General features: G+C 41.4%; 1 protein-coding gene across 2 annotated transcripts in view; it reads left to right on the top strand.

The window, feature by feature from the left end:
* The first annotated feature begins 370 nt into the window (after nucleotides 1-370).
* kmt2a (lysine (K)-specific methyltransferase 2A) overlaps nucleotides 371-23,508 on the top strand; it is a 47,784-nt gene continuing 24,646 nt past the window's right edge. Inside the window, exons 1-13 of one of the 2 annotated variants that reach the window (XM_052109721.1) lie at nucleotides 371-616; nucleotides 14,572-14,641; nucleotides 14,833-18,158; nucleotides 18,308-18,485; nucleotides 18,585-18,810; nucleotides 18,936-18,997; nucleotides 19,086-19,565; nucleotides 20,034-20,104; nucleotides 20,207-20,446; nucleotides 20,525-20,671; nucleotides 22,974-23,069; nucleotides 23,156-23,276; nucleotides 23,355-23,459. In XM_052109721.1, coding sequence (XP_051965681.1) covers nucleotides 371-616; nucleotides 14,572-14,641; nucleotides 14,833-18,158; nucleotides 18,308-18,485; nucleotides 18,585-18,810; nucleotides 18,936-18,997; nucleotides 19,086-19,565; nucleotides 20,034-20,104; nucleotides 20,207-20,446; nucleotides 20,525-20,671; nucleotides 22,974-23,069; nucleotides 23,156-23,276; nucleotides 23,355-23,459 — 5,368 coding nt within the window. Of the gene's footprint in view, nucleotides 617-14,571; nucleotides 14,642-14,832; nucleotides 18,159-18,307; nucleotides 18,486-18,584; nucleotides 18,811-18,935; nucleotides 18,998-19,085; nucleotides 19,566-20,033; nucleotides 20,105-20,191; nucleotides 20,447-20,524; nucleotides 20,672-22,973; nucleotides 23,070-23,155; nucleotides 23,277-23,354; nucleotides 23,460-23,508 lie in introns of both variants that reach the window. The other variant, XM_052109720.1, reaches the window with a different exon arrangement.

Genomic DNA, 23,508 nt, shown 5'->3' with positions numbered 1-23,508 from the left:
TTTTGCATAATCAAGTTTTAAAAACTGCGTACCAAATATGTATAAGGCTGGCACTGTTAAATATAGAACTATGTAAAACTCTGTTTACATTTTAATTAAGTAACGCATGCTTTACAGTCCGTGTCGTGGTGCGTGATGTACCGTTTTTCTCTCTTGCGTATCAGCGACGAACCTGCGTACAAACATCATTGAACGTACAGTCTGTGCTGGGATCTTGTACAAACGCAAAGTCGGGGTCCTCGCTACCACCCCCAACCATGAATATTCCATTCTAACCGCTAGACGAGAGTGGCAGAGTATTGAGATCGCTCGTTCGGGGCCACGCCCACACTGAGCTCTCTGATCCTAGGGCAGACAGGCAGAGTGTAAAATGGCGCACAGCTGTCGGTGGCGGTTCCCTGCTCGCCCCGGAGGGAGCAGCAGCTCGGGTACCGGGAGGAAAGCGGGCCGAATTAGGGTGTCTGCTTCCCTCCGAAATAGTGCTGGGACTCATTCCAATGCGAATGGGCTCGGGCCCGGTTACGACGCTGCGTTGCAAGTATCCTCTGCCATTGGCAGCAACCTGCAGAAATTTCGGGATGTTTTGGGGGAGTCGAGCGGCTCCAGCAGCGGGGAGGTAAGCGGAACCCTGGCTAAAGCATTAGCATCAGCCTTGGCTTCTTCCCTGACTCATTTAGGATTTCTAAATCCCACAGAAAATAACTCTGCGACTCTGTAGATGCTCGAAGTTGCTCGGTGAGAGGAGTGCGTGCGATCTTTATTTTGCTGCGTAGCAGACACATGCCTCCATCCATGTGCTGTTTTTCTCGCACTCTCAGCTCACTCTGGGACCACTGACAGGCTAAACGGCTAGCTAGCTCATATCAACAAATACCCATTCTCTTCTAATGACCCGAACTCCCGTTGGTTGCGTGATTTTAGAGTTTTGTGTTGAGATTATCTAGCATAATATTGAGCATCCCAAGGAGTTATGTGCCATTTTTGACAGGATGGAGATGTGCACATTGATAACTGTAGCGCGCTTCTCTGGGTCCACCTTATTTCACTTTTAACACCAATTCTCGGGTGTCAGACGTGTTTCATTAAACTGCAATTTTTGGATGAATATGAAAAGCAGTTTTTATGTGAAATAGTGCGTGTGCATTGTAACTTAGCGAGCAGTTTGTGTAAAAAAAAAAAAACCCTAATGGATGCCCAAGTATGTATTTTGAATCCACAAAGAATGCAGTTGTGTACTCTCATCCCAGTTGCTCAGCTCAATTCAAACCGTGTTTGTGTACTCGTAAGAGATTAAATAACGCCACAGGCTAGCTGTATTTGGCTCCGAGTTAGCTCACTGTCTCCACATTAACCCCTTCAAATCACAGCTATGGTAAAAGTCTCAGTTTGCTGCTGGTGCATAATAAAAACTGTCCTCTTGTTTCAAAATAAACCGATTTTAGGTCGTATTAATAAGCACAAACATAATGCTCAAGAAGCGTTCTAGCTGGACTGAAATACTTGGTGTCAGTTGGTTGTTGTTTGAGCATTTAGCTGTAGCACGCACAGTGTGGACCTATCTCAAATGCAGTCTTGATTTTAGAGCATGGACTAATTATGGTAGGGTAAATTGGGATCGGCACAAGTAATGCTTTTCTCTCCACAATGATTTTGACCATGCATGTTGGCACTTTTAATGTTATTTGTCTTGGTTAGACGTTGCCGTCTAGATTGGCTACAAGCATCACCCATTACTCAACCTAGTGTTGCTATCAAAACATGCTGCTTAGCGTGTATGGGGGGCTAAAATTCGTGCATCGTGCGTTCTGTTGCAAGAGTTCGCGATCTGTAATTTTAAACCCCTTCTGTCTGATCTCCTTCACTATCTACAGGAGGTTGGCTAACGTATTAGCCTGTTAGCATACGCTGATGCACGGGAAAATGGGAGGTGGACATGTTTTTTCCCCTCTTGCATATTGCGTAGTGGCAGTATAAATTCGGGACAAAACGTCATATTTCCAACCAGAATAATCTCGTTCCTGTGCAGATCATCGGCGAGCCTTAAAGTGGCCATTTGTTTGATCAAAGATATGCCAAATGTTGCGCTATGAGGGGTGCAAACGGCGACTGCAATAAAAAGGCAGCGTCTGACGTTGGTTGTTATGTGTGGGGGTGTGTACTGTGACAAACTACCATCTTCCTTTCTCGGTGCTGCTGCGCATCGGAAACGTGGGGAGGTCGAAAAACAAGTGCGGGCGCGAATGAGAAACAGGCAAATATCTTGTTTGATTCTACGGTTCACCTTGTGCGCACTCCGTGGAAAGGATGCCTTTGAAAATATGGCGCAGATTTAAGAGCATGGGGATGTTGTTATTAAGGATGCTCTCCGCAGTCCTCCTCCATTCACTATATTTACCCTGCAGTCTTAGACCAAATATGTAGCTATTTTTTTATAGCGCATTGTACAGCTGTGGTCAGCTTGTTGTTTTTTTTTAAATATTTTATGAATGGATTTGATTTAGCTAATGGACTAATTTGTATTAGACCTTTATTCAGGTTTGCGTCATAATATTTTTTTTTTTAAAGTAATGAAAGCCTGGCTATAGAGCACAATGGTGACCATCTACTTTTTCAGCTGTCTGGGTTCTGGAAGAATTTCCCCCATTCATTTCTTCCATAGACTTTTAATAAAATCCTTCGTAAAACAGTTGTGAGCCATGAACCAAACCAACCAGCAAGGATGGATTACCGACCGGACCAATGGGGCCAGTGCCCAGGGGCCCTTGACTACCATGGGGCCCTTGAATTCCCGGGGGGCCCTGGGCTTTAAGGTTGTGTGATCTATTTTGGTGACCCCCATCCACACAAACTCTTTTGGGCATGAACAACGAAACCCCCCCCCCCCTCAACAACTATTGGGCATGAACAATGACCCCCAGCCCCCCAACAACTTTTGGGTGGAGGGGGCACCTTGGAGATAATTGGCCCCAGGGCCTTTGCAAGTCATAATCCGTCTCTGCCAACCAGCTCTGAGGTGAATCACAACATCACAAACTTTGTTTTAATTTTTTTATTATTTGATTAAGGATGTATGCTTATTGTGTTTGACGAGGGCAAAGACTACAATCCCACTAAGCATTGTGTAAGATGTCACTGAATAAAAAGATGGGAATATATAAATCTATTGATTTTAGTTTGTTAATTAAGTATAGAAACAAAATAATTTAAGTTTATTGGAAAATATCACGATATGTACAAATGGATAAGCAGTTTAATGGTGAAGGGAGACAGTCTCGATTGCATCATGGGAGCGCGTGGTCGCCCTGAGCCTTATTTCGTGGGTTTTGTTGGACGTGGTTCTTTTTTTTTTTTTAATTGTTTTTAAAAAATTCTTATTATTTTTCAGATTTTACATTATATACCTAAGGGTGTGAATATGGTGGCTCTGAAAAACTGCTTTTGTTTTGTTCACAATCTTGTCACCTGTAACTGAGTAAAATTTTGTGTTCATACAACAAAGCAATCAAAAGTCATAGCATTACAAAAACATTTATTCTAGTTTCCAAAAATGTATCCAAGTGTCCAAGTGCTTCTCCAAACAAATAAAACCTAATAATTGTACATAAGATCTAATAACACATAAAAACACAATAATGATTAAAGGTTTGCTTTCTCTTTTCAAAGCATGCAGACATAATTTTATTAATGAAATTTCACAGAACGAGTCTCATTCTGTGCCATTTGAGTCATCATTGAGTCTGTCATGTAATTGTCACCATCTCCTAGTGGCATATGTAATAATTAGGGCTGGGGGAATTAACACATTAATCTTTGCGATTAATTTGAATTGATTAATGCATTAAAAACAAATAACGTAATTGACGTAGTACTTTTTTATTTTTTTTTCCTCAGTCACAAAGACTAAAGCCTCAGTTTTAATGACTTCCTGTTGCGGCAGCTGTTGTGCGTGTGCCGAGCCAAGGCATCCTGGCATGATAGAGAAGGACAAGGGTGGAGTTTGCTCAAGGGTGAGCAATGATATCTACTTGGGTGTCACAGCACACTTTATAGAAGGAGAGTGGCGATTGCGTTCGTTTGCCCTTACTGCGAGTCAAACCTCAGAGTGCCACTTTGCGGAGGCATGAGCTGAACATTTTTGGAAGTTGCCAAAGATTGGAGAGTAGAGCAAAAGTTATCATCACTTGGGACGGACAGTGTTTGGAACATGACGGCAGTAACGTGTGTGTGTGTGTGTGTGTGCGCGTGAGTTCATGCGTGTGTGTTTCAACATGGTTTTAAATTTCAACTTGCACTTTGACATTTTGTTTTTGATATTGTTGGTGCATATGAAGAAATTGCCTTTCTTTTGGCCTATTGCCTTAAGTTCTAAGCTGATCCAATCGTTTTAATTACCTTGATGGTTTTATATCCAACTTGCACTTTAACACTTTGTTGTTTATAATGTTGCTGCATGTAATATATTTGATGGGAATGACTACTCTGTAGTTCTGAGGAGAGTCTGTTTAACATTAATAAGATGCGATTAATTTTTTTAATTTAAAATATACTTCCTTTGTGCTGATTAATTTAAATAGGTGGTTCTAAGTTTAAATATTGATGATTACAAGCTTGGGGTAAAAAATACGATTAATTGCGATTAATCACAGCAAACTGTGAGATGATTTTTATTTTTCTGCGATTCCCAGCCCTAGCATTGGTTCCATTTCCGATGACGTCATCTGATCCACAAAACTAATGTGTTTTTAGCCTGATAGCAAGATGCCAGATAGCCAGATGCTGTGCTTTGTGACAGTTATATAATGATCTATGCATTCTAATATGTGTGTGGGTTTATTTGAAAGATAATCAACTCTTAAGTAATGTGATATTTAATGTTCTGTTTATTTTTCGTTAAGTTATCTGTGAAAATGCGGCATATGAGCAATACCTGTTCACATGAAACATGTATGTCATAGACATATACAAAGCTATTACTCACTGTATTTTTGTCTGTGAGGAAAACAAAGGCTGGTTGTATTCTACTCTTCCAGAGCTTTCCAACAACATATGACACATGGCTATTTGATGTTTTTGCGGATTACATTCATATATGTACAATGCAAAATTATTTCTAAATGATCAGAACGGAACACTTTTTATTTGTCTGCAAATTTCAAAGCATTTGTTTAGTTTTGGTTATAATGCCTACATGCATTGTAAAGTAGAGCTTATAAGCTTTAAAATGATACCTATTTTGTGTTGGTCAAGACTGTACTCATTAATATTTCACATGAATATGGCGGCCCCATCCGATCTTAAAAGGTTAAAGTTAGCCCTATCATGAGCTCCGGGGTTGTTCATCGAGGGTATATGCTTCTGTTGTAGCCATCAGTCTGCGTTATTTCAACTTCTTCATTGTTTAAAAATTGTGTTTAATAGTGGAGTTCCTGGTGAAGAACTACACTACCCGTGCTCCAGCAGAGAAAGATAAATGAATCAAAGAACAACGGACAAATTATCCCGGGAGTGATTGCTCATTCCCATGATGCACTGTGAAGTATAGATGTATAGGTCAAATCTAATTTTCTTGACTTTTTTTCTATGTAAACCAAACAGAAAAAACCCATTGAAGAGACTAAATCTATACCTCACAGCCTCGTTTTCATTTGTCAAAACTCAACTGTGGTGCTACTCTGACACCAAATCATACCCTTTCTTTGAAAAAGTAATATAAATTGCAGAGAGACGGCTAAAGTCCCAGTGGAGCTTGCCGCTCATGCGAGTTGCGGACATAGTATTGTAAGATTCATTCAGTTGGGATGTTGTGCCTGGGTAGGATTGTTCTGGTTTATCACAGCCTGCTGAGATCACAGAGCAGCCTAAGGCCAGCAGCATGCTCCGTAAGCACAAGCACACTACTTCCCATCAGACCCAAATCCAACCGCACGGGCCCACAGGGTCCCAATAGTATTTTACTTCTGATGGCTGCTTTTTAGACTAATTCATTAACCTATTTGGATGGCTTAAAATGTTTTCATAGTGGTAATGCGTCTGTGTGATTTCTTGCTGCTCCAGAGACGGGAACTTGCTTTTACTTTTAACTTCTAAATCATGTATGATTTCATCCAAAATCTGAAGTGCAAATAAAAGTCTGCGGCTGTTTGCAAGACAACTGTTACTTTCAGGAGGTGTCCTGTTTAAGTCTCCATTCATCTGTTCCTTTGTGAGGGACGCCATTTGGCTTGCCTTTTAATGTCTAGAGTAAAGCCCTGCTTGCGAAAGCAGAATGAGGATCAATATCAAGGCCTCATACAAAAGTGCAGTTGAATGGATACAGCAAATGAATGCTTTGCTCCACTGGTTTCTAATGAATGGCACAGCCTATAAGGAGGGAAGAAGTCCAGCAGGTGTTTGGCCTATTTATCTAGAGAGGGCCCTGTGCCCTAGACAGCGTGTGCAGGATCATAGCAGGATGCTTTGTGTCTGCTTTTATTCCAGCCTTTAAGAAGCTCATGCAGCTGAAAGAACATAGACGTGGATATCAAGGGGTGAAGAGCAAGCCCTCCTCCCCCTGGGACAGTGCTGGGAGGGAATTAGACACAGGCCATCCCATCCATGGCTTTATTCTGCTTTTGTAGGCGGACTGAAGTGGGTTTCACCTCCCACTTTTTTGGTCTGGGGGAGCTGCAGCCCTTGAGCATGCAGAGCAATTCTCTGTAAATTTATGTCCCTCATTACACCTCACAGGAGGCGCATCTTTGTTTTTATCAGGCCTCTATCTTTAAAGCCACGGCTCCCCGTTAGCGTGGGTGTGAGGTGTTGGAACATGTTGTTTCAGAAACCCTTTTGGCTGTCTTGAATGTGGGTGCATAAGCACATCAGAGCATTAAATCTGCATAACATGAAGGGAAATTTCTCCTAATGCCTTCTGAATGTGTTTTGAGAGGCTTAAATAATGGAAGGTTCAAATTACTGGAGTTCCCCAACATTTTCATGTTTTGTTTTTTATGCTTTGGGTTTTGAAACAACCTAAATTATTTCTTATTTGTGACCACATTAAGTTCTCTCTTTCCAGTCAGATGTCCAGACTTTTCTTTCTTTTGCTATGAGTTGTTGGGTTTTGTCTTTGGTCATAAATGTAAAGTCTTTGTTATAAGCAGCTAAGCTAAGAATTCCATAAGTTAATCTCAATCAACAGCATGATTTCAACGTCCTGTTTCAAAAGCATAAACATAACTTAACATTGTGTTAACTTGATTGTAGTTTGATAAATTGTATGCTTACTAAACTTATGTCAAGTTATATAACAATATTACAACTTCGTTGTTATGACAATGTAACGCTGGTAAATACTGTAATGGTAATATCTTTATTTGATCAATCTAAAATCATAATGTTTAAGATTAAAGATTAAGATTCAACTTTATTGTCATTGTGCAGAGAACAGGTACAGAGCCAATGAAATGCAGTTGTTTTCGCATATCCCAACTAAGCTGGGGTCTGAGCGCAGGGAAACAGCGCCCCTGGAGCAGATATGGGGGGGGGGGGCAAAGTTGAGGAGTCTGACAGGCAGACAAGGATGTGAGATTCTCCGTGTGGTTGCATTTTTCTCAATACTGTAGATGAGCAAACGTACATGGTATGATAACCGTCAATTTTCATACTGTGGTATACCGTGAAACCTCATGTGAAATGCACTTTACAATCACGAAAGGACATTATTGAAACTCTTATTATTATTAGGCTTTTACTGTTGTCTTTTCATATACAAGTCATGCTCAGCAGTTTAAATTCTGTAGAAAACTGATACAGCACATCTGCTTTGTTCTTCTAATGTTTAAACACTGTAAAGTCACTTGGCATCTAAAATTTAGTGAAAAAAAAGTTGGTGAACATCTCCAATGGTTCAATGACTCACTTATTGCACATAAGACTCTCATTTGTCACCATATATTGGCCTCTCCAGAAGGGGTCACTGATCTAATCAATTAATGAAACTGAACAAATTTGTGAAACAGAAGCAAGCCACACCAAAATACCCTTTATTTTGCAGCTACACAGTAAAATAGCTTAAGTTGGTGCTTTTAGCTTACTCTTTTTTTTTTTTTTTTTAAAAAGTAAAAAGCAGCATAAAACTGCGTAATCACATAGACAATAGACAACTTTTTAATCTGTCTCAAGAATCACAATTTGTAATAGAATAATGTTTTTTCTTCCTCCCACCCCTAGCAGATATATTGGCTTATTATTATTGTAGGGCTATATGTGTTGGTATTGTCGACCACACACACAGTAGTGCAATTATATATCGTTCTGGGGAGGGAGGGTTGCCAGGTTGTGCGGTGTGCTTGCCAGTTTATGCTCACTTCTTAAGCTAACTGTAGATGGCATGTTGAGCAACTTTCCTGGGTTTGTGACCATCTGCTCAGAACAGGATGTGATAAGTGAATGTAAACAAATTGTCTGTTTGTTTGTCTTTTTATTTACAGGAAACGTGAGGTGGCATAAACATTTTAAAAAAATAGCCGTGTTGATTTGATTCCGATCTTTCATGGCTGGGTCTCCACTCATTTGTTTGGATGTTTTTGTTATCGGCCTGTTTACCACCAATTTATGTTATCGCTTATTACTGCAAAAGAGGTTTGCAAGACTCAAATTTGCAAGTTGCAGGATGGGGGAGGACAGGAAGTGGAGAATAACAATGTTTTATGTCACACTCTCCACTGTCCCTCCTCCCCCATCCTGCACTGGCAGCAGGTGCTCAGGCCCCTTGGCCAAGCTGAGTGTCACTATCTCGAGCCCAGTATCAGCGCTCCCCCTCCGTCTCAGCCGTGGGTGTTGATTGAGTTGCTCCGGTGGAGCTGTTAGTTAGAGAACTTGTATTGTGTGGGTTGGTTGTTTAGATGAGCTTTTCATGTGTGCTTGTCGACCACTGAGCCTTTTCATCATGCTGCATCTTCTCTCCATGTCTTTATGATCAGAATGTTGCTCTGTACACTTCCCTTCCCTCCCCCGTGTGTGTGTGTGTGTGTGTGTGTGTGTGTGTGTGTGTGGTTGAATGCCTGAGGCAGGGTGTTGCTGTCATTGAGAGCTACTCATAGTGTCACACTGACTTTGAGCTCCACTGCTTGCAGCTTTCTAGTACTCTATCACCTTCAGCTTAACAGTGGAGCTACGATGAAGTCAACGTTTCTCAAAGTCTTCATCATACAGGGCTGGAGGAAAAAACAATGCAACTAACACCAGCTATATACCATTATTTTGATTATTGTGTCTATTATATCAGCCTTATCTGAATCACGGGCACATATTCTGCCATACTTACCCGCAAGTTGTACGGAATGCATATGACTTCTGTGGAACACAAAAGAACCAAATCATCAGTCACAATTAACTTCTATTGTATGAAAAAAGATGCAATGAAAGTGAATGGTGGCTGTGGCTGATATACTGCTGAACATCTCATTTTGTGTTCTGTAAAAGTCAGTAATATGGGTTTGAAACTAAATTAAGTTGAATAAATTATGACAGAATTGTCATTTTTGGGTGAATTATCCCTTTGATTAAGATCTGTTAACACTGATCATCTGACAGTGGTGATGATTTCTTGTTCCAGTTCATTTTGTTCTTCAGTGGTTTTCGTAAGAAATATGTCTCCATGATGAAATTAAAGATGAATGGTGATTTATTAGTAAGATGTTTTTTTTTTTTGTTGTTATATGTGTGCAGTCTCCAATTGCATATGTTCTACAAACTGGACTGAAGGGAATTTAGCTACTGCCCCACATGCTGCTATAAATAAAGAATATGAAATGAAACGCCCCCCTAAGGCTTGAAAATCAACACAATAGCTGTTTAAGGAACTCATAGACATTAATCATCTTTTGAGAGGTAGTACAGAGTGACATTTTGAAAGTACTTGTTCAATCTAATAAAGACCCCCTTTTTTGTATAAAGACGTAGAAAACGATAAGCAAATGGTCAAACATATTTGTTCACTGTAAACCCTAATGTTTAAAGTAATTCATTGTTTTGAGTTTGTACAATTTAAATCATACAAATTAGTTAAAATTGACATTCATGAGTATTTAGAACATTCTCTTTCTAAAAACCGGCACCTTTTAAGAAACTGGAATTGTATTTTATTTATTTAGTTTAATGAACTTGTCTCTTTAAATTTACAGGAACTTATAATACAAATGTATAGGGGAATCCCTAATTTTTAGGAATAGTTCACCCAAAAATTACAATTCTCTCATCATTTACTCACCCTCATGCCATCCCAGATGTGTATCACTTTCTTTCTTTAACAGAATATAAACAAAGATTTTTAGATGAATATCTAAGCCCTGTAGGTCCATACAATGCAAATAATGGTGATCAGAACTTTTGTAGCTCTAAAAGTCACATAAAGGAAACCTAGGCTATAAGTAATCCATATGACTCCAGTGGTTAAATCCTTGTCTTCAGAAGTGATGTAATATGGGTGAGAAACAGATCAATATTTAAGTCATTTTTTTTCTCAATCTCCACATTCATTTTCACATCTTATGGTGTGTTCACATACAAAGTGAAGAATTTCTTCACATTGGTCTCACGCGTTTGACCATGAGTATTCCCCCTTCTCTTCCGGAAATGACAGGAGGAGGGCTTCTAAGACTTGGTTCATAGTAAAGGTCAACCAATAGCTGGAATCAAGTAGATGCGCATATTTTCAGAACTTACCAGGTAGTCCAACTTCCTTGCTCACTTCCCTCCCAGCGACGCGTTTCTTTTTTCTTTTTTTCTTCTTCATCCGGCCCACACACCGTTACAATTGTTTTCATGAATATTTCCAGATTTTTCTTCTGCTACTATGTCAGTACGTCAGTGACATCCAGACAATCTCAATGCTTGATAGGCTTTCGCGACAACGCGTCATGCAGATTTTTAGCTCTAGTTGAAAAATGTCAACTCATACGAATTATGTGATTTTGAGTGTTTGAGTCGCGCCATTCGCTTCATTCGTGCCCGGCATCTTTGCATTGACTTTGTGTAATCCTGCCGTGCAAAATGCTCGCTTCGTGTTGTATGTGAGCGCACCATTAAAGTAACATGTGGTCCCTGTTTAGTTTTACTTCTACAGCTGAAAGCTAAAGTGGAGATTTAGAGTAAAACAGGATTTAAATATTGTTTTGTTTATCACAAACACCTATTATATCACTTCTGAAGAACGTCATATACATCTGGGATGGCATGAGGGTGAATAAATGATAAGAGAATTTTCATTTTTGGATGAACTATCCATTTAACTGCCATGGCAGGGGATTTCTGTTACACAGCATGCTTTTCATGGCATTCGACTGGGAGAGTATATGTTTAAGTTAAGTGTTATGTTATGTCTTTGTGTAAGATGAATTTAAAGGGGGCGACTTGTTAGTTTAATGCTTTATTTAGAAAAGCTTCTGTAATGTTGGAGTTTTGGAGGTTGCCATCATGGTGAAGAGGGGCGTTTGAGATGGGTTCAGAATATTTCACCCAAAAATGAAAATTCTCTCATAGTTTACACTACCTAATGCCACCCAGATGTGTTTGACTGATTTCATCAGTACACAAATGTTTCAGCTCTGTAGTTCTATAAAATGTAAGTGGGTGCCAATGTTTTGAAACTCCAAAAAGTATAAATAACCATCATAAAAGTAATCCATATGATTCCAGTGGTCTAATTGATGTCAAGTGAAATGATGGGTGTTTGTAAGAAATAATCAATATTTAAAAAGTTTTTTACTAAAAATGTTTGCTTCCGGCCAGCTTGTTGAGGAGGGAGTTCAAACTGCCTCTCGCGTGACGTAAGCCTGAAAGCCGCCTCCTGCATAGGTTTTCATACGCAGATCTCTGATTAGCAGTTGTTTCATTCAAATCGATTAAAACGGCTCTCCTTTCTGACTGTTTCAAGATGGCTCTGCGGTTGGCCTGTTGTGTACAATGTCAGAAAACTTTTAGAATTTTGATCACAAATCCAGTTAAAGAATCTTAGCTAGAGTTATTTGTTTTACTTTTATGGTTTTTATGTATTTTACATACTTTTGCTGTATTTCTTTTGCACTTGCAAATATATAATCAATCAAACAAACAAACATCACTTGATCACTCTGTTCAAATGTTTGATTTGTAAGCAATCCACAGGGAATCCCTAATGATGTGCTCCCATAACATCCTTTTAAATGCTTTGCGGAACATGACCTTTCACACAAGATTAGAGTGTGTGCCTTCTCCCAGTCCACAAAGTGCAGCTTAATTCACACAAAGGACATTTCAATGACTGAGACATTTTTATCACAACATAAAACGCAGTATGCCTAGCTGCAGAGCAGATGGTAATTGCAGTAATCATCTTCACTGTAAACCCATTGAAAAATCTGATAAATGTGGGAAACGTGGCTGACTTAAAGGGATACTGAGCGTTTAAATGACAAATGGATTTGGAATTACAGCTTGCCTAAAATGTTATGACAGAATTGGCTCAGGAAGACGAGAGCCCAAATGGCTCATGTAATCAGTATTTCTCACTGTATCTCTTACGTCAGGTGTGAGATAAGCACAAGGCTATCATAAAAGCTTGGAGCTTTATAAATTCCTATCATAGGACTTCGACAAAGCTTAGCCTGTTTGATTGACGGTGGTGGAGCAATTGTCAGGTGAGATGGCAATTGCAACAGATGTCCTGACAGTGAGATCAGCACTGATGTCATGCAGCCTAGCAACAACAGATGCAAAGGATACTTGAGTGGAAATGGGAAGGACTGGTCATCTCGGGAGGAGGTGCCATCAGTTGGCAACACTGATGTGTTTTGTTTTACTTTCTCAAGTCTGAGGTAAAACACTCATTTGGTGCTTTGAAGCATTAAAGTTTATCATTTTGGACAACTGGTCTAGTAGCCTCCAGACTAATACTGAACTTAAGTGCAAGTGTAAATTGACAGTTTAATTTAGGGTACAAATAGAGTGTTGTTTGCACTCATGAGTTGCTGGATTATTCAGTACAGATGAACTGTCTCTTCTTTCATTAGGGATGCTGTTACTGAGCCTGATACCTTTAGTGCAGATGAGAGGATCATATCTAATGCATTATTGCATTTGTATTATAAGGGTCATGTTATGGCTACATCAGATGCTGTTTTGGACAGATGGTGGTTAAACAAATTAATGAAATATGTTCCCAGAGCTTGTGGATTTGTAATAAAGATATTAAAATGATAATGAAAATGAACAGGATGTGGAATTGACGCCTTTTCTGTCGAATTAGCTTGCATCCATAAACTCCGTATAGACAAAATAGGACTTTACCAATACAATATATTTTTCTCATTCTATCAGTCTTTTTTAGATTACACGAAAACATTTTTAACATGAAAAATGTAACTAAATATATAATAATAATAATAAAAATATATTGGCATGAATAGTGCAAAATTTTCTTTATTTATTAAAAAAAAATATGCAGTGAAACAATTGTGTTTTTGATATATTAAGTTGTGTACACAGGTATTCATGGTGGAAGGTAAGTATTTGAATATGTTTGACTTGATGTTTACACCACATTACATTTGTTAAGTTATTTAAAAAAATGTGTTGGAATATATTATAAACTTTCGTTTTTTTTAAATTATGAAACCAAATTGTAAAAGATTACATTTCTACGAAATTGACGTGTGTTAAACTAGATTTTTTTTTTTAAAGATTTGTTTTTATTAAATTTGTTTTTACCTCAGACAAATTAAAAGTTGGGTAAAATGGACCAGTTCAATTCATATCACTGCATTTAAAAGACCCTATACATACAGATATAAAACAAGCTGTATGTTGTAGTTTAAAATCTCAAAACTATTATTTTCTATGGCAGCTGTTCAGTCTCGATCATGCTGGCCTCTTGCATGGTTCCGCTTTTGACATTGGTTCAGATGACGGGGTTGGAGGATTTTTATCTTATGCAAAGATGTTTGGCAGCTTAAGTTTCCATTCTCCATACATTTAATCCACTCCCATGTTTATGTCCAGGACATGCATTGTGTGTAATGAATAACCATGAACTGCTCCACACACACACGCACTCAAACAAACAAAAACTCTAAAACCAGCATTTCTCACTGCAGTTAGAGCCTTCTCAAGAGGTTAAACCGGTTCCCACTGATGCACTTGCTCTGCGGACATGCTGGGTATCCTTTGCATCTTCGGCAAAATTTTTTAAATGCAATCCAGTTATGATATTGTGATGCATTGCAGTGTATTGAATTATGAATTGAGGTAGTTGCTTATACCCAGTCCTATAGTAAAGAAAGAATATGTTATTTACTCCAAAGCTATAAGCAACTTTTAGGTAGGTGGTTTCAGAATGAGAATCGCTAACATTATGAGTGGCCTCCTTTTCTTGATAATGAGCAGGAAATGTAACAAAGGAACTATATGAGTCAGCAAACAAGTTTGGTTTCACTGGGACTTATTTTATTATTTTTATTTATTTTTAGATTCTTATTGTTAAATCACAAACATTAACTCCACCACAGCAATCTTCCAGGATTTTAGTAAATCTTTCTAAATTTTTATTCTCTTTAGGAAGAATTTGGAGGTTTTAGCACAGTCAGTGACAACAGAAGAATACATAGCCCAGGAAGGACATCAGTAGGTAAAGTACCATTTACATCTCTAACACATTCTCTCTTGATCCTCTGAAATATCTAAATACAAAATAGAAAACCCATCTTTTGTAATTAGCTTGCTCATTTTCTCAGTAATTAAACTGCATTTGAGTGTAAATAAAAATAGAGCTTTGCATGTAGCACCATTTTCTCAGGTCTTAATTTCTCTATCTGTCAGGTCCTATCACACCTGAAAAGAAGCCAAGAGGACGTCCTCCCAGGGCTCTGGCTGCACAGAAGGTTGGCGCTAATGTTGAGACCGCCCCTTTGCCTGTTGACACAGTTCCTTCAGAGAAGGTAAAGCGACCACCAGGAAGGCCACCTGGATCTGGAGAAAAAAGAAGAGGCCGCCCTCATGCTTCCACCAGCCAAAGGAGCTGGCAACAGAGTGGCTATGCACTGCCTGACGATGGCAGGAATGCAGCACAGGAGAGCAGCTCTAGTCCTGCACATCGCAAGGATATTGTGGAGAAGGAAGTCAAGGAGAAAAGGCAAACTCTGCTAGGGTCTGGGCAGCGTCATGGATCTGAGGCCAAGCTTCACAAAATCAGCCGGGAATCCAAAGTGACCAAACTAAAACAACTGCAGGACATCAAACTGAGCCCAATTAAGTCTAAGCTGAAGGCCATTGTGAGGAAGGGTGTCCCAGTTCCTGGTGTGCAAAGACGGAGGCGGGGCAGGCCGCCTTCTGCGGAGCGCCTCAAAGCTGAGGCTGCTGCTGCTCAAGCTGCTATTGCCTTCTCTGTCCAGGAGTTGTCCTCTGTAGCAACTGGGACTGGAAAAAATAAGGCCTTCAGGGTTCGTCAGGTACAAGATTTGGGTCCCCACACTTCACATGGTCTCACGCTCAGGGCTTCTCATCCTGCTGATGAATGCACTAGCCCAGATCCCCATGAATCCCCTCCAACATTTTACCCTGTAACCCCAACTAAACTTGGGAGACCATTAGGGTTACGTCAGAGCCCTCGACATATCAAGCCTGTGCGTGTTGTGCCTCCCTCCAAACGCACTGATGCCACTATTGCAAAGCAGCTGCTGCAGCGGGCAAAGAAGGGGGCTCAGAAGAAGAAACTATTAGAAAAAGAAGCTATAGGCACCCAGGGAGCTACAGGTCTTGATGGTGTGCGGCACAAGAGGCGAACGCAGCTAACGAATATCAGGCAATTTATCATGCCTGTTGTGAGCACCGTGTCCTTGCGCATCATCAAGACTCCTAAACGGTTCATTGAGGATGAGGCCAGTTTCAGCACTCCACCACCACACATGAAAATTGCACGACTGGACACTGTGGCATCTGCCTCAGCACCACAAACCATAGCCTCATCCTCCCCTGCTCTTGTTTCCAATGCTCCGGTCACAAGTGGAACTGCTTCCATACCTGGGGTGGGGCCCACTGTTAACTCTCTCCCTTCCCCACCACCCCCTGTCTCAATTCCCAGTGTCTCCGCCGTTGCAGCTAGTCTTCTTAACAGCAGCTGCAACAACAGCACTAGCAATGGGCGCTTTAGTAGCAGTGCGGCGTCCTGTGGCTCCAGCGCTGTTTCACAGCATTCTTCTCAGCTCTCCTCTGGTGAATCATCTCGCTCCAGCAGCCCCACCCTTGATGACTCTTCTTGTGATTCTCAGGCCTCTGACGGCACCCAGGCCCTCTCAGAAGAGCATGATAATTCCCCTGCCTCTCAGGGAGAGACTGAGACCAGCATGCACCATACCTCTCACCCACCATCCGAGCCAGACCATGTAGTGTTGTTGGAACGCAGCAGGCGGGGTCGCAGAGGTCAGAGTCACAGGAGGGGGGCCTTAGTGGCACGCAGTAGGGGCAGCCTAATAAGTGGAAGGAAACAGGCCATCATCAGTCCAGCCACAGGGGTATTGATGTCATCATCTGTTTCACAGGCTGGATCTCAACAAGCCTCTTCCACAGCATCTTCCTCCTCCTCCCCACCCTCTATTCTCGGCCCTCATCAGCCCCCCCAGGCAGCTTCATCCAGTGCATCTGAGCATCATTCCCATTCTACATGGATGATGCCACATTCCATTGCCCCCTTCCTGCCCACCCCTCCAATGCTCTCCAGCTCTCATGACAAAAGGCGCTTTATACTACGGGAGCCCACTTTTCGCTGGAAATCTTTGTCATGTGCTGAAAATAGGTACTTCTCCTCTGCCAAGTATGCAAAAGAGGGCCTTATTCGTAAGCCCACTTTCGACAACTTTCGTCCTCCACCACTCACTGCAGAGGATGTGGGACTCGTGCCTCCAGGGCCTGGTGGAGGTGGCGTAACACCAGGAGGATTCCCTGCACCAGGTGGTACAGCTGGGGCAGGTTCCAGGCTTTTCTCCCCCATGCATCATCATCATCACCACCACCAGCATTCCTCATCACGGTTTGATACACCACTCCAAAAGCGCAGCCCCCTATTGCGCCCCCCTCTTTTCACTCCAAGTGCGGCTCATTCCCGCATCTTTGAGTCAGTCACGCTCCCATCCTCCTCAGGGAGCAGCCCTGGCTCTCTGTCGCCTCTTCAGCTCTCACCAACGTCAAACAAAAAGAGGAAGGGGTCGAAGATCCCCCGTGGACAACCCAGGTCACCCTCACATTCCATGACTACCAGGAGCAGTCAGTCAGGAGTCCAGACAGGGAAAACTGCCTCTGAACATCCCTTGTTAAGCAGTTCTGTTCCCATAAGCATGACCGGTAATTCCAGTCCTTTACCTGGAGTTGCAGTCAGTCCACTTGCTGCCAGTGCCTTAATTCAAGCTTTCAGCAGATTCTCCTCAGGCTCCAATGGTCTTATGGGCCATGGGGTTTCCGATGGGCAACGAGCTGCTGGGAGTCTTGGTGTGAGTGGGAGTTCTGCTTCATCTTCACAGCTCTTTCCTCTTTTTACCCCCAGTTTTCAAGCTTCAGGTGGGGGTACTGGAAAAGCAGGAAAGGAACGGAGTGCCTCTGCTTCTAGAGACACTGGTCCAAAGGACAAGGACAGGGAGACGGAAAAGAGTAGAGAGCGTGGAAAGGAAAACAAAAGGGATGGAAGGAAGGATTGGGATAAAAGAGGGAAGAACCTTCCATCAGAGGCTTCTCCCAATTCTACATCCAGCCTTTTTACAGTTGAGGCGAGGGACATTGAAGAAACTCTCGCCCAAAAAAGAACTCCTGGTCGTAAGAAGTCTGTTATGATTGACTCTGGTATGGAGGCCTCCCCGAGCTACTCAGCCGAGCAACCAGTTGGGGCCTTGTCAGCCAAGGGTCGTCTGCCCAAAAAAGGTAGACCTTCAGAGAAGAATATTGAAACTGAGATAGTAGAGAGGGAGAAGAACAAGGAGAGGTTGAATGCTCCTACCCAGGCAGGGCAGATGGGAAAAACCCCTGCCACCAAGTTAGCTGATGCTGGGATACAGCCAGTCACAGACAGGTGTGTCGCAGGACTGCTGAGAAAGGCAAAGGCTCAGCTCAGTAAGATAGAGAAGAGGGAGTTACAACCTGGTGATCAGCCCAAATTGCAGGTATGCCCCTCTCGTAACACTACATTGTCTTGTTTTCTGATGGTTTGCTGCATATTTGGACCTGTTAAAAATGTATTAGATCTTCACTCTAAGAGGGGAGGAATTTTAAGATTTACAAAGTACAATTTTCATTTGTTTATCTTATGCAGGGTCAGGAGAGTGACTCCTCTGAGACATCAGTTCGTGGTCCACGCATTAAGCACGTGTGTCGTCGTGCAGCTGTAGCTCTTGGTCGCAACCGTGCTGTATTCCCAGATGACATGCCCACCCTTAGTGCCTTGCCATGGGAGGAAAGAGAAAAAATCTTGTCTTCCATGGGAAATGATGGTGAGAGAACATATTCGAGCTCGTTTGATTTGTAGGGTAAATATAATTATTCATATTAATATTCAATAATATGTTCACATGTAAATGATGCGCTCTTAGACAAATCATCAGTGGCGGGGTCAGAGGAGGCTGAGCCACCCACACCTCCCATTAAGCCAGTAACAAGGCAGAAAATGGTCCAGGAGGCTGCACCCAGAAAAGGCCGGCGCTCTCGACGCTGCGGGCAGTGTCCAGGCTGCCAGGTCCCAAATGACTGTGGAGTCTGCACCAACTGCCTGGATAAGCCTAAATTTGGGGGACGCAATATTAAAAAGCAGTGCTGCAAGTGAGTGTATAATAAGTATACAGTAGCACCGTACTGTTGTTTCAATTATTTAAAACATTATAGTATAATACATGTTGTATAATTGTCTGAAAGTTCTAAACGTGTATTTGCTTGTTTTGCTATAGAGTAAGGAAGTGTCAAAACTTGCAGTGGATGCCTTCAAAGTTTCTTCAGAAGGAGGCGAAAGGTCCGTTTTCTGATAATACTCATTTACAAGTTTGCTGTATCTCAACTTTGCTGTATTTCAATTAATTTTCCGTTTGCATCAACTACAGGAAAAAAGGATAAGAAGAGGAACAGACTGTCAGAAAAGAAGGATGCACATCACAATGTCAAATCTCAGTGTTCTGAAGCAAGTCCCAAACCAGCCCCTCCTCCTTCAAAGGATGATACTCCCCGTAAGAAAAGTGAAACTCCACCGCCTGTGCAGGGACAGGACAAACAAAAGCAGTCACAACCAACATCGCCGCCCTCACCAACCTCTTCCCCAAAGGAATCTACTCTCTCTAGTCCCGATGATCCCAAGCATTCTCAGGCCCCTTTCAGCTCAGCCTCCAGAAAAGAACGGAAGCAGCAGCCCAGTCCTTCATTAACATCTCTGCATGATGCTCCATCGTCCCCACCAGCACATTCCCAGCAATGCTTGCAGCAGCAAAGCCAAGTGCCAGCAAAAAAGGAAAGCCTTGCGAAGTCCCAGCCCAATGAATCCAAGAAGTCTCAGCAACAAAGTCAACCCAGCTCTGCCACAGACACAGGTAAAAAAAAAAAAAAAAAAAAAAAAGAGCCAAGTGATGCACTGTATATATGATGTACTTTTGCACAAAGACATTATGTACATTTACATGAGATGACATCTCCAGTCATATCAGTGGTCTAGAAAAAGCTGTTTTATTCTAAATAGAGCTGGGTGCACCCTCCTGGGCGCCGCCATGTTGTAAACACATGACCAGCTGAATACTACTCTAGGTAATACCCCTGTTATCAGAGCTTTTGAGGAACAAATTAATCATGCACCCACGAATATGCCTATGAATAAGGTATTTCTACAATGGTATTGGTAACTGAAAGCTTTTGATTTTGCTTGATGCTGCATCCACACTAAAGGTATCAAGTCAAAACCTCTATCCTATCAGACAATGAAATGAACAAAAAAAAAAGTTGTCAGTGCACCTTTAACTTGTAGTCACTAGATTTTTGTTAAATGATCGTTACCTTTCTTTTAGCATCCGAAGCAAAACTAAAGAAACAGAACACTCGATGTGTGCACCCATCCAAGCCTAAACCAAAAGAGAAGGTAAGCAGATCTTCCTGGCAGTTTTGTAGTATTTTCTTCCATTTAAGATCTTTATAAATTTGTCTTTTACAACCTCACTCTCTGCAGGGTGGTTTTTTACAGGAAAAAAAGATACCCTCCAAACCTGACCTCAGTACTTTAAACTCCCGGAGCACTCCCTCGACTGGGGGCACCACCAAGCAGAAAGCGCCCTGCGATGGAGTGCATCGAATCAGAGTAAATTTCAAGGAGGACTATGACATTGAGAATGTTTGGGAGATGGGTGGGCTCAGCATTCTCACCTCTGTGCCAATCAACCCGCGGGTGGTGTGCTTTCTTTGTGCCAGCAGCGGTAATGTAGAGGTAGGTCTTACTTGAAGATTTAGTGAAGGCACAGACAGCAAGTGATGGGAATGTGTTGTAATGACTTGTTGTCTTCAGTTTGTTTTCTGTCAGGTGTGCTGTGAACCCTTCCATCTCTTCTGCTTGGGAGAGACAGAGCGCCCCCATGAGGAACAGTGGGAAAACTGGTGTTGTCGCCGATGCCGCTTTTGCCATGTCTGTGGCCGGAAATATCAGAAAACCAAAGTAAGACTCTTCACGCAGTTTCCATAATTGGCTAAATATAAATACAAATTGTTCTTGTTCTAAAAAAGACTCCCTGTGAAACCACAGGAGGACTATTGCTATTTAACTTGATGACAATTTCATATTTCAAAGCTCTATCCTAAAGGCAGTCTTGGACACTTTTTGATTTAGTGTTACTGCGAAGCTCTGAGCATGTTCCAAAAATGGCAGCACTGATTTTGAAGAAACACAATGTTGGAATTTGGGGAGAAAGATTTCAAACTTCCTGGCTGAAAGGAAAGACAAGTTTTAATACAACAATAACTTATATCAAGATTTATGTCAGATTTATAGTATGATTCTTAAATTGATATAGTTATAAAGTAGTAGTTTTTGCTATGATGTCATAAAATGCAAAATTGTGTATGATGTGATGCACTCTTAAGGGTAAAAGATAAATGGAAAAGCTTCATAAATAGAGCATGAGTCCACTCTTTTCCTGCTACATTTTAACAACATCTTGAAGAATGCCGCGTTTGGTATGTTTGGTGTATCTATATAAGAAAAAAAAATAAAAAATATATATATATACAGGATCTCACAAAAGTGAGTACACCCTTCACATTTTTGTAAATATTTGATTATACAATGTAAAGTAGTGAGTGTTCACCTTGTATAACAGTGTAATTTGCTGTCCCCTCAAAATAACTAAACACACAGCCATTAATGTCTAAACCGCTGGCAACAAAAGTGAGTACACCCCTATTTGAAAATGTCCAAATTGGGCCCAAAGTGTCAATATTTTGTGTGGCCACCATTATTTTCCAGCACTGCTTTAACCCTCTTGGGCATGGAGTTCACCAGAGCTTCACAGGTTGCCACTGGAGTCCTCTTCCACTCCTCCATGACGACATCACAGAGCTGGTGGATGTTAGAGACCGTGTGCTCCTCCACCTTCCGTTTGAGGATGCCCCACAGATGCTCAATAGGGTTTAGGTCTGGAGACATGCTTGGCCAACCATCACCTTCACCCTCAGCATCTTTAGCAAGGCAGTGGTCATCTTGGAGGTTTGTTTGGGGTCGTTATCATGCTGGAATTCTGCCCTGCGGCCCAGTCTCCAAAAGGAGAGGATCATACTCTGCTTCAGTATGTCACAGTACATGTTGGCATTCATGGTTCCTTCAATGAACTGTAGCTCCCCAGTGCCGGCAGCACTCATGCAGCCCCAGACCATGACACTCCCACCAGCATGCTTGACTGTAGGCAAGACACACTTGTCTTTGTACTCCTCACCTGGTTGCTGACACACACACTTGACACCATCTGAACCAAATAAGTTTATCTTGGTCTCATCAGACCACAGCACATGGTTTCAGTAATCCAAGTCCTTAGTCTGCTTGTCTTCAGCTAACTGTTTGCAGGCTTTCTTGTGCTTCATCTTTAAAAGAGGCTTCCTTCTTGGACGACAGCCATGCAGACCAATTTGATGCAGTGTGCGGCGTATGGTCTGAGCACTGACAGTTATTTTGAGGGGACAGCAAATTTACACCATTATACAATCTTTACACTCGCTAATTTACATTGTAGCAAAGCGTCATTTCTTCAGTGTTGTCACATGAAAAGGTATAATCAAATATTTACAAAAATGTGAATGGTGTACTCACTTACTAATACTGTATATTAGCTAGTCATTTTTTTTTTTTTACCATGTCACAAGGGGAACTAACTCTTAAAGCATGGCTCTTAAAGCGTAATTCTCTCCCAGATGCTCACAAAAACTTCAGAAATGACAAATACTATATGCCTTATGCCCCGTTCTGGCCATATCTTTTGAAAATAAGATCACAAATGAAGCGTATTGCTGGTTAACTAATATATCATTGCAATTTGACGACAAATTTTTTTTCTTGTCACAAAACGTTTATATTCAGCAGAGGAATGTTTTTATAAAAAGTGCAGCTGCAGTGCTCACAGATCACAAGTCATGTGAGTGAAAAATAAAATCAGATTTGGGCCACTTTCAGCTGCAGTGTGAACGGAGCCCATCTTCACTCCTATTGATAGTTGCTCCTCATTTGCAAAAAGTTAAACTTAAAAAAAAACAAAAAATAATAATAATAATTACTTTCTGAAGTCACTGGACAGACTCTCATTTAGTTGCCAACGGTCGCTGTCGTTAATGTCACGGGAAGTCACCAGCTCTCAATAAAAGTTATTGAGATCATGTTGCTTTGTAGCTGCATGTGTGAACAGGCCTTAAATGTGAGGAAAACCTCTCTGATGGATTCAAAATTTAATGCTTTATTTTTTACTATCATGCAGCAGCTACTAGAGTGTGATAAGTGCCGAAACAGCTATCACCCTGAGTGCCTGGGACCCAACCACCCTACCAGACCGACCAAGAAGAAAAGAGTCTGGGTACACACACACACATACATTCTGTCTCTCTCTCAACCTCAGGTGCCTGTAACATTTGCTCATATTTATTTTTCCTTCTTTCACAGATTTGCACCAAATGTGTGTGCTGTAAGAGTTGCGGAGCCACCAAACCAGGGAAGGCCAGAGATGCCCAGTGGTCACATGATTTCTCCTTGTGTCATGACTGTGCCAAATTCGTTGCTAAAGGTCAGGACTTATCAACCTTTTTTTGTATATTTGTATTGTAAGTGAACTTGTGTGTAATAAGTCACTTTTGTCTCCCAGGCAAATACTGCCCTCTCTGTAAAAAGTGCTGTGATGACTATGATAGCAAAATGAAATGTGGGAAGTGCGAGTGCTGGGTGCATGCCAAATGTGAAAGCTTAACAGGTTAGTTACCTTCATGACAGTTAAGTGTACCCCACTAATCAACTCAATA

Source organism: Xyrauchen texanus, chromosome 38 (genome assembly GCF_025860055.1).
Source record: "Xyrauchen texanus isolate HMW12.3.18 chromosome 38, RBS_HiC_50CHRs, whole genome shotgun sequence".
NCBI classification, from domain to species: domain Eukaryota; kingdom Metazoa; phylum Chordata; class Actinopteri; order Cypriniformes; family Catostomidae; genus Xyrauchen; species Xyrauchen texanus.
This window is presented reverse-complemented; position numbering and strand designations above follow the sequence as displayed.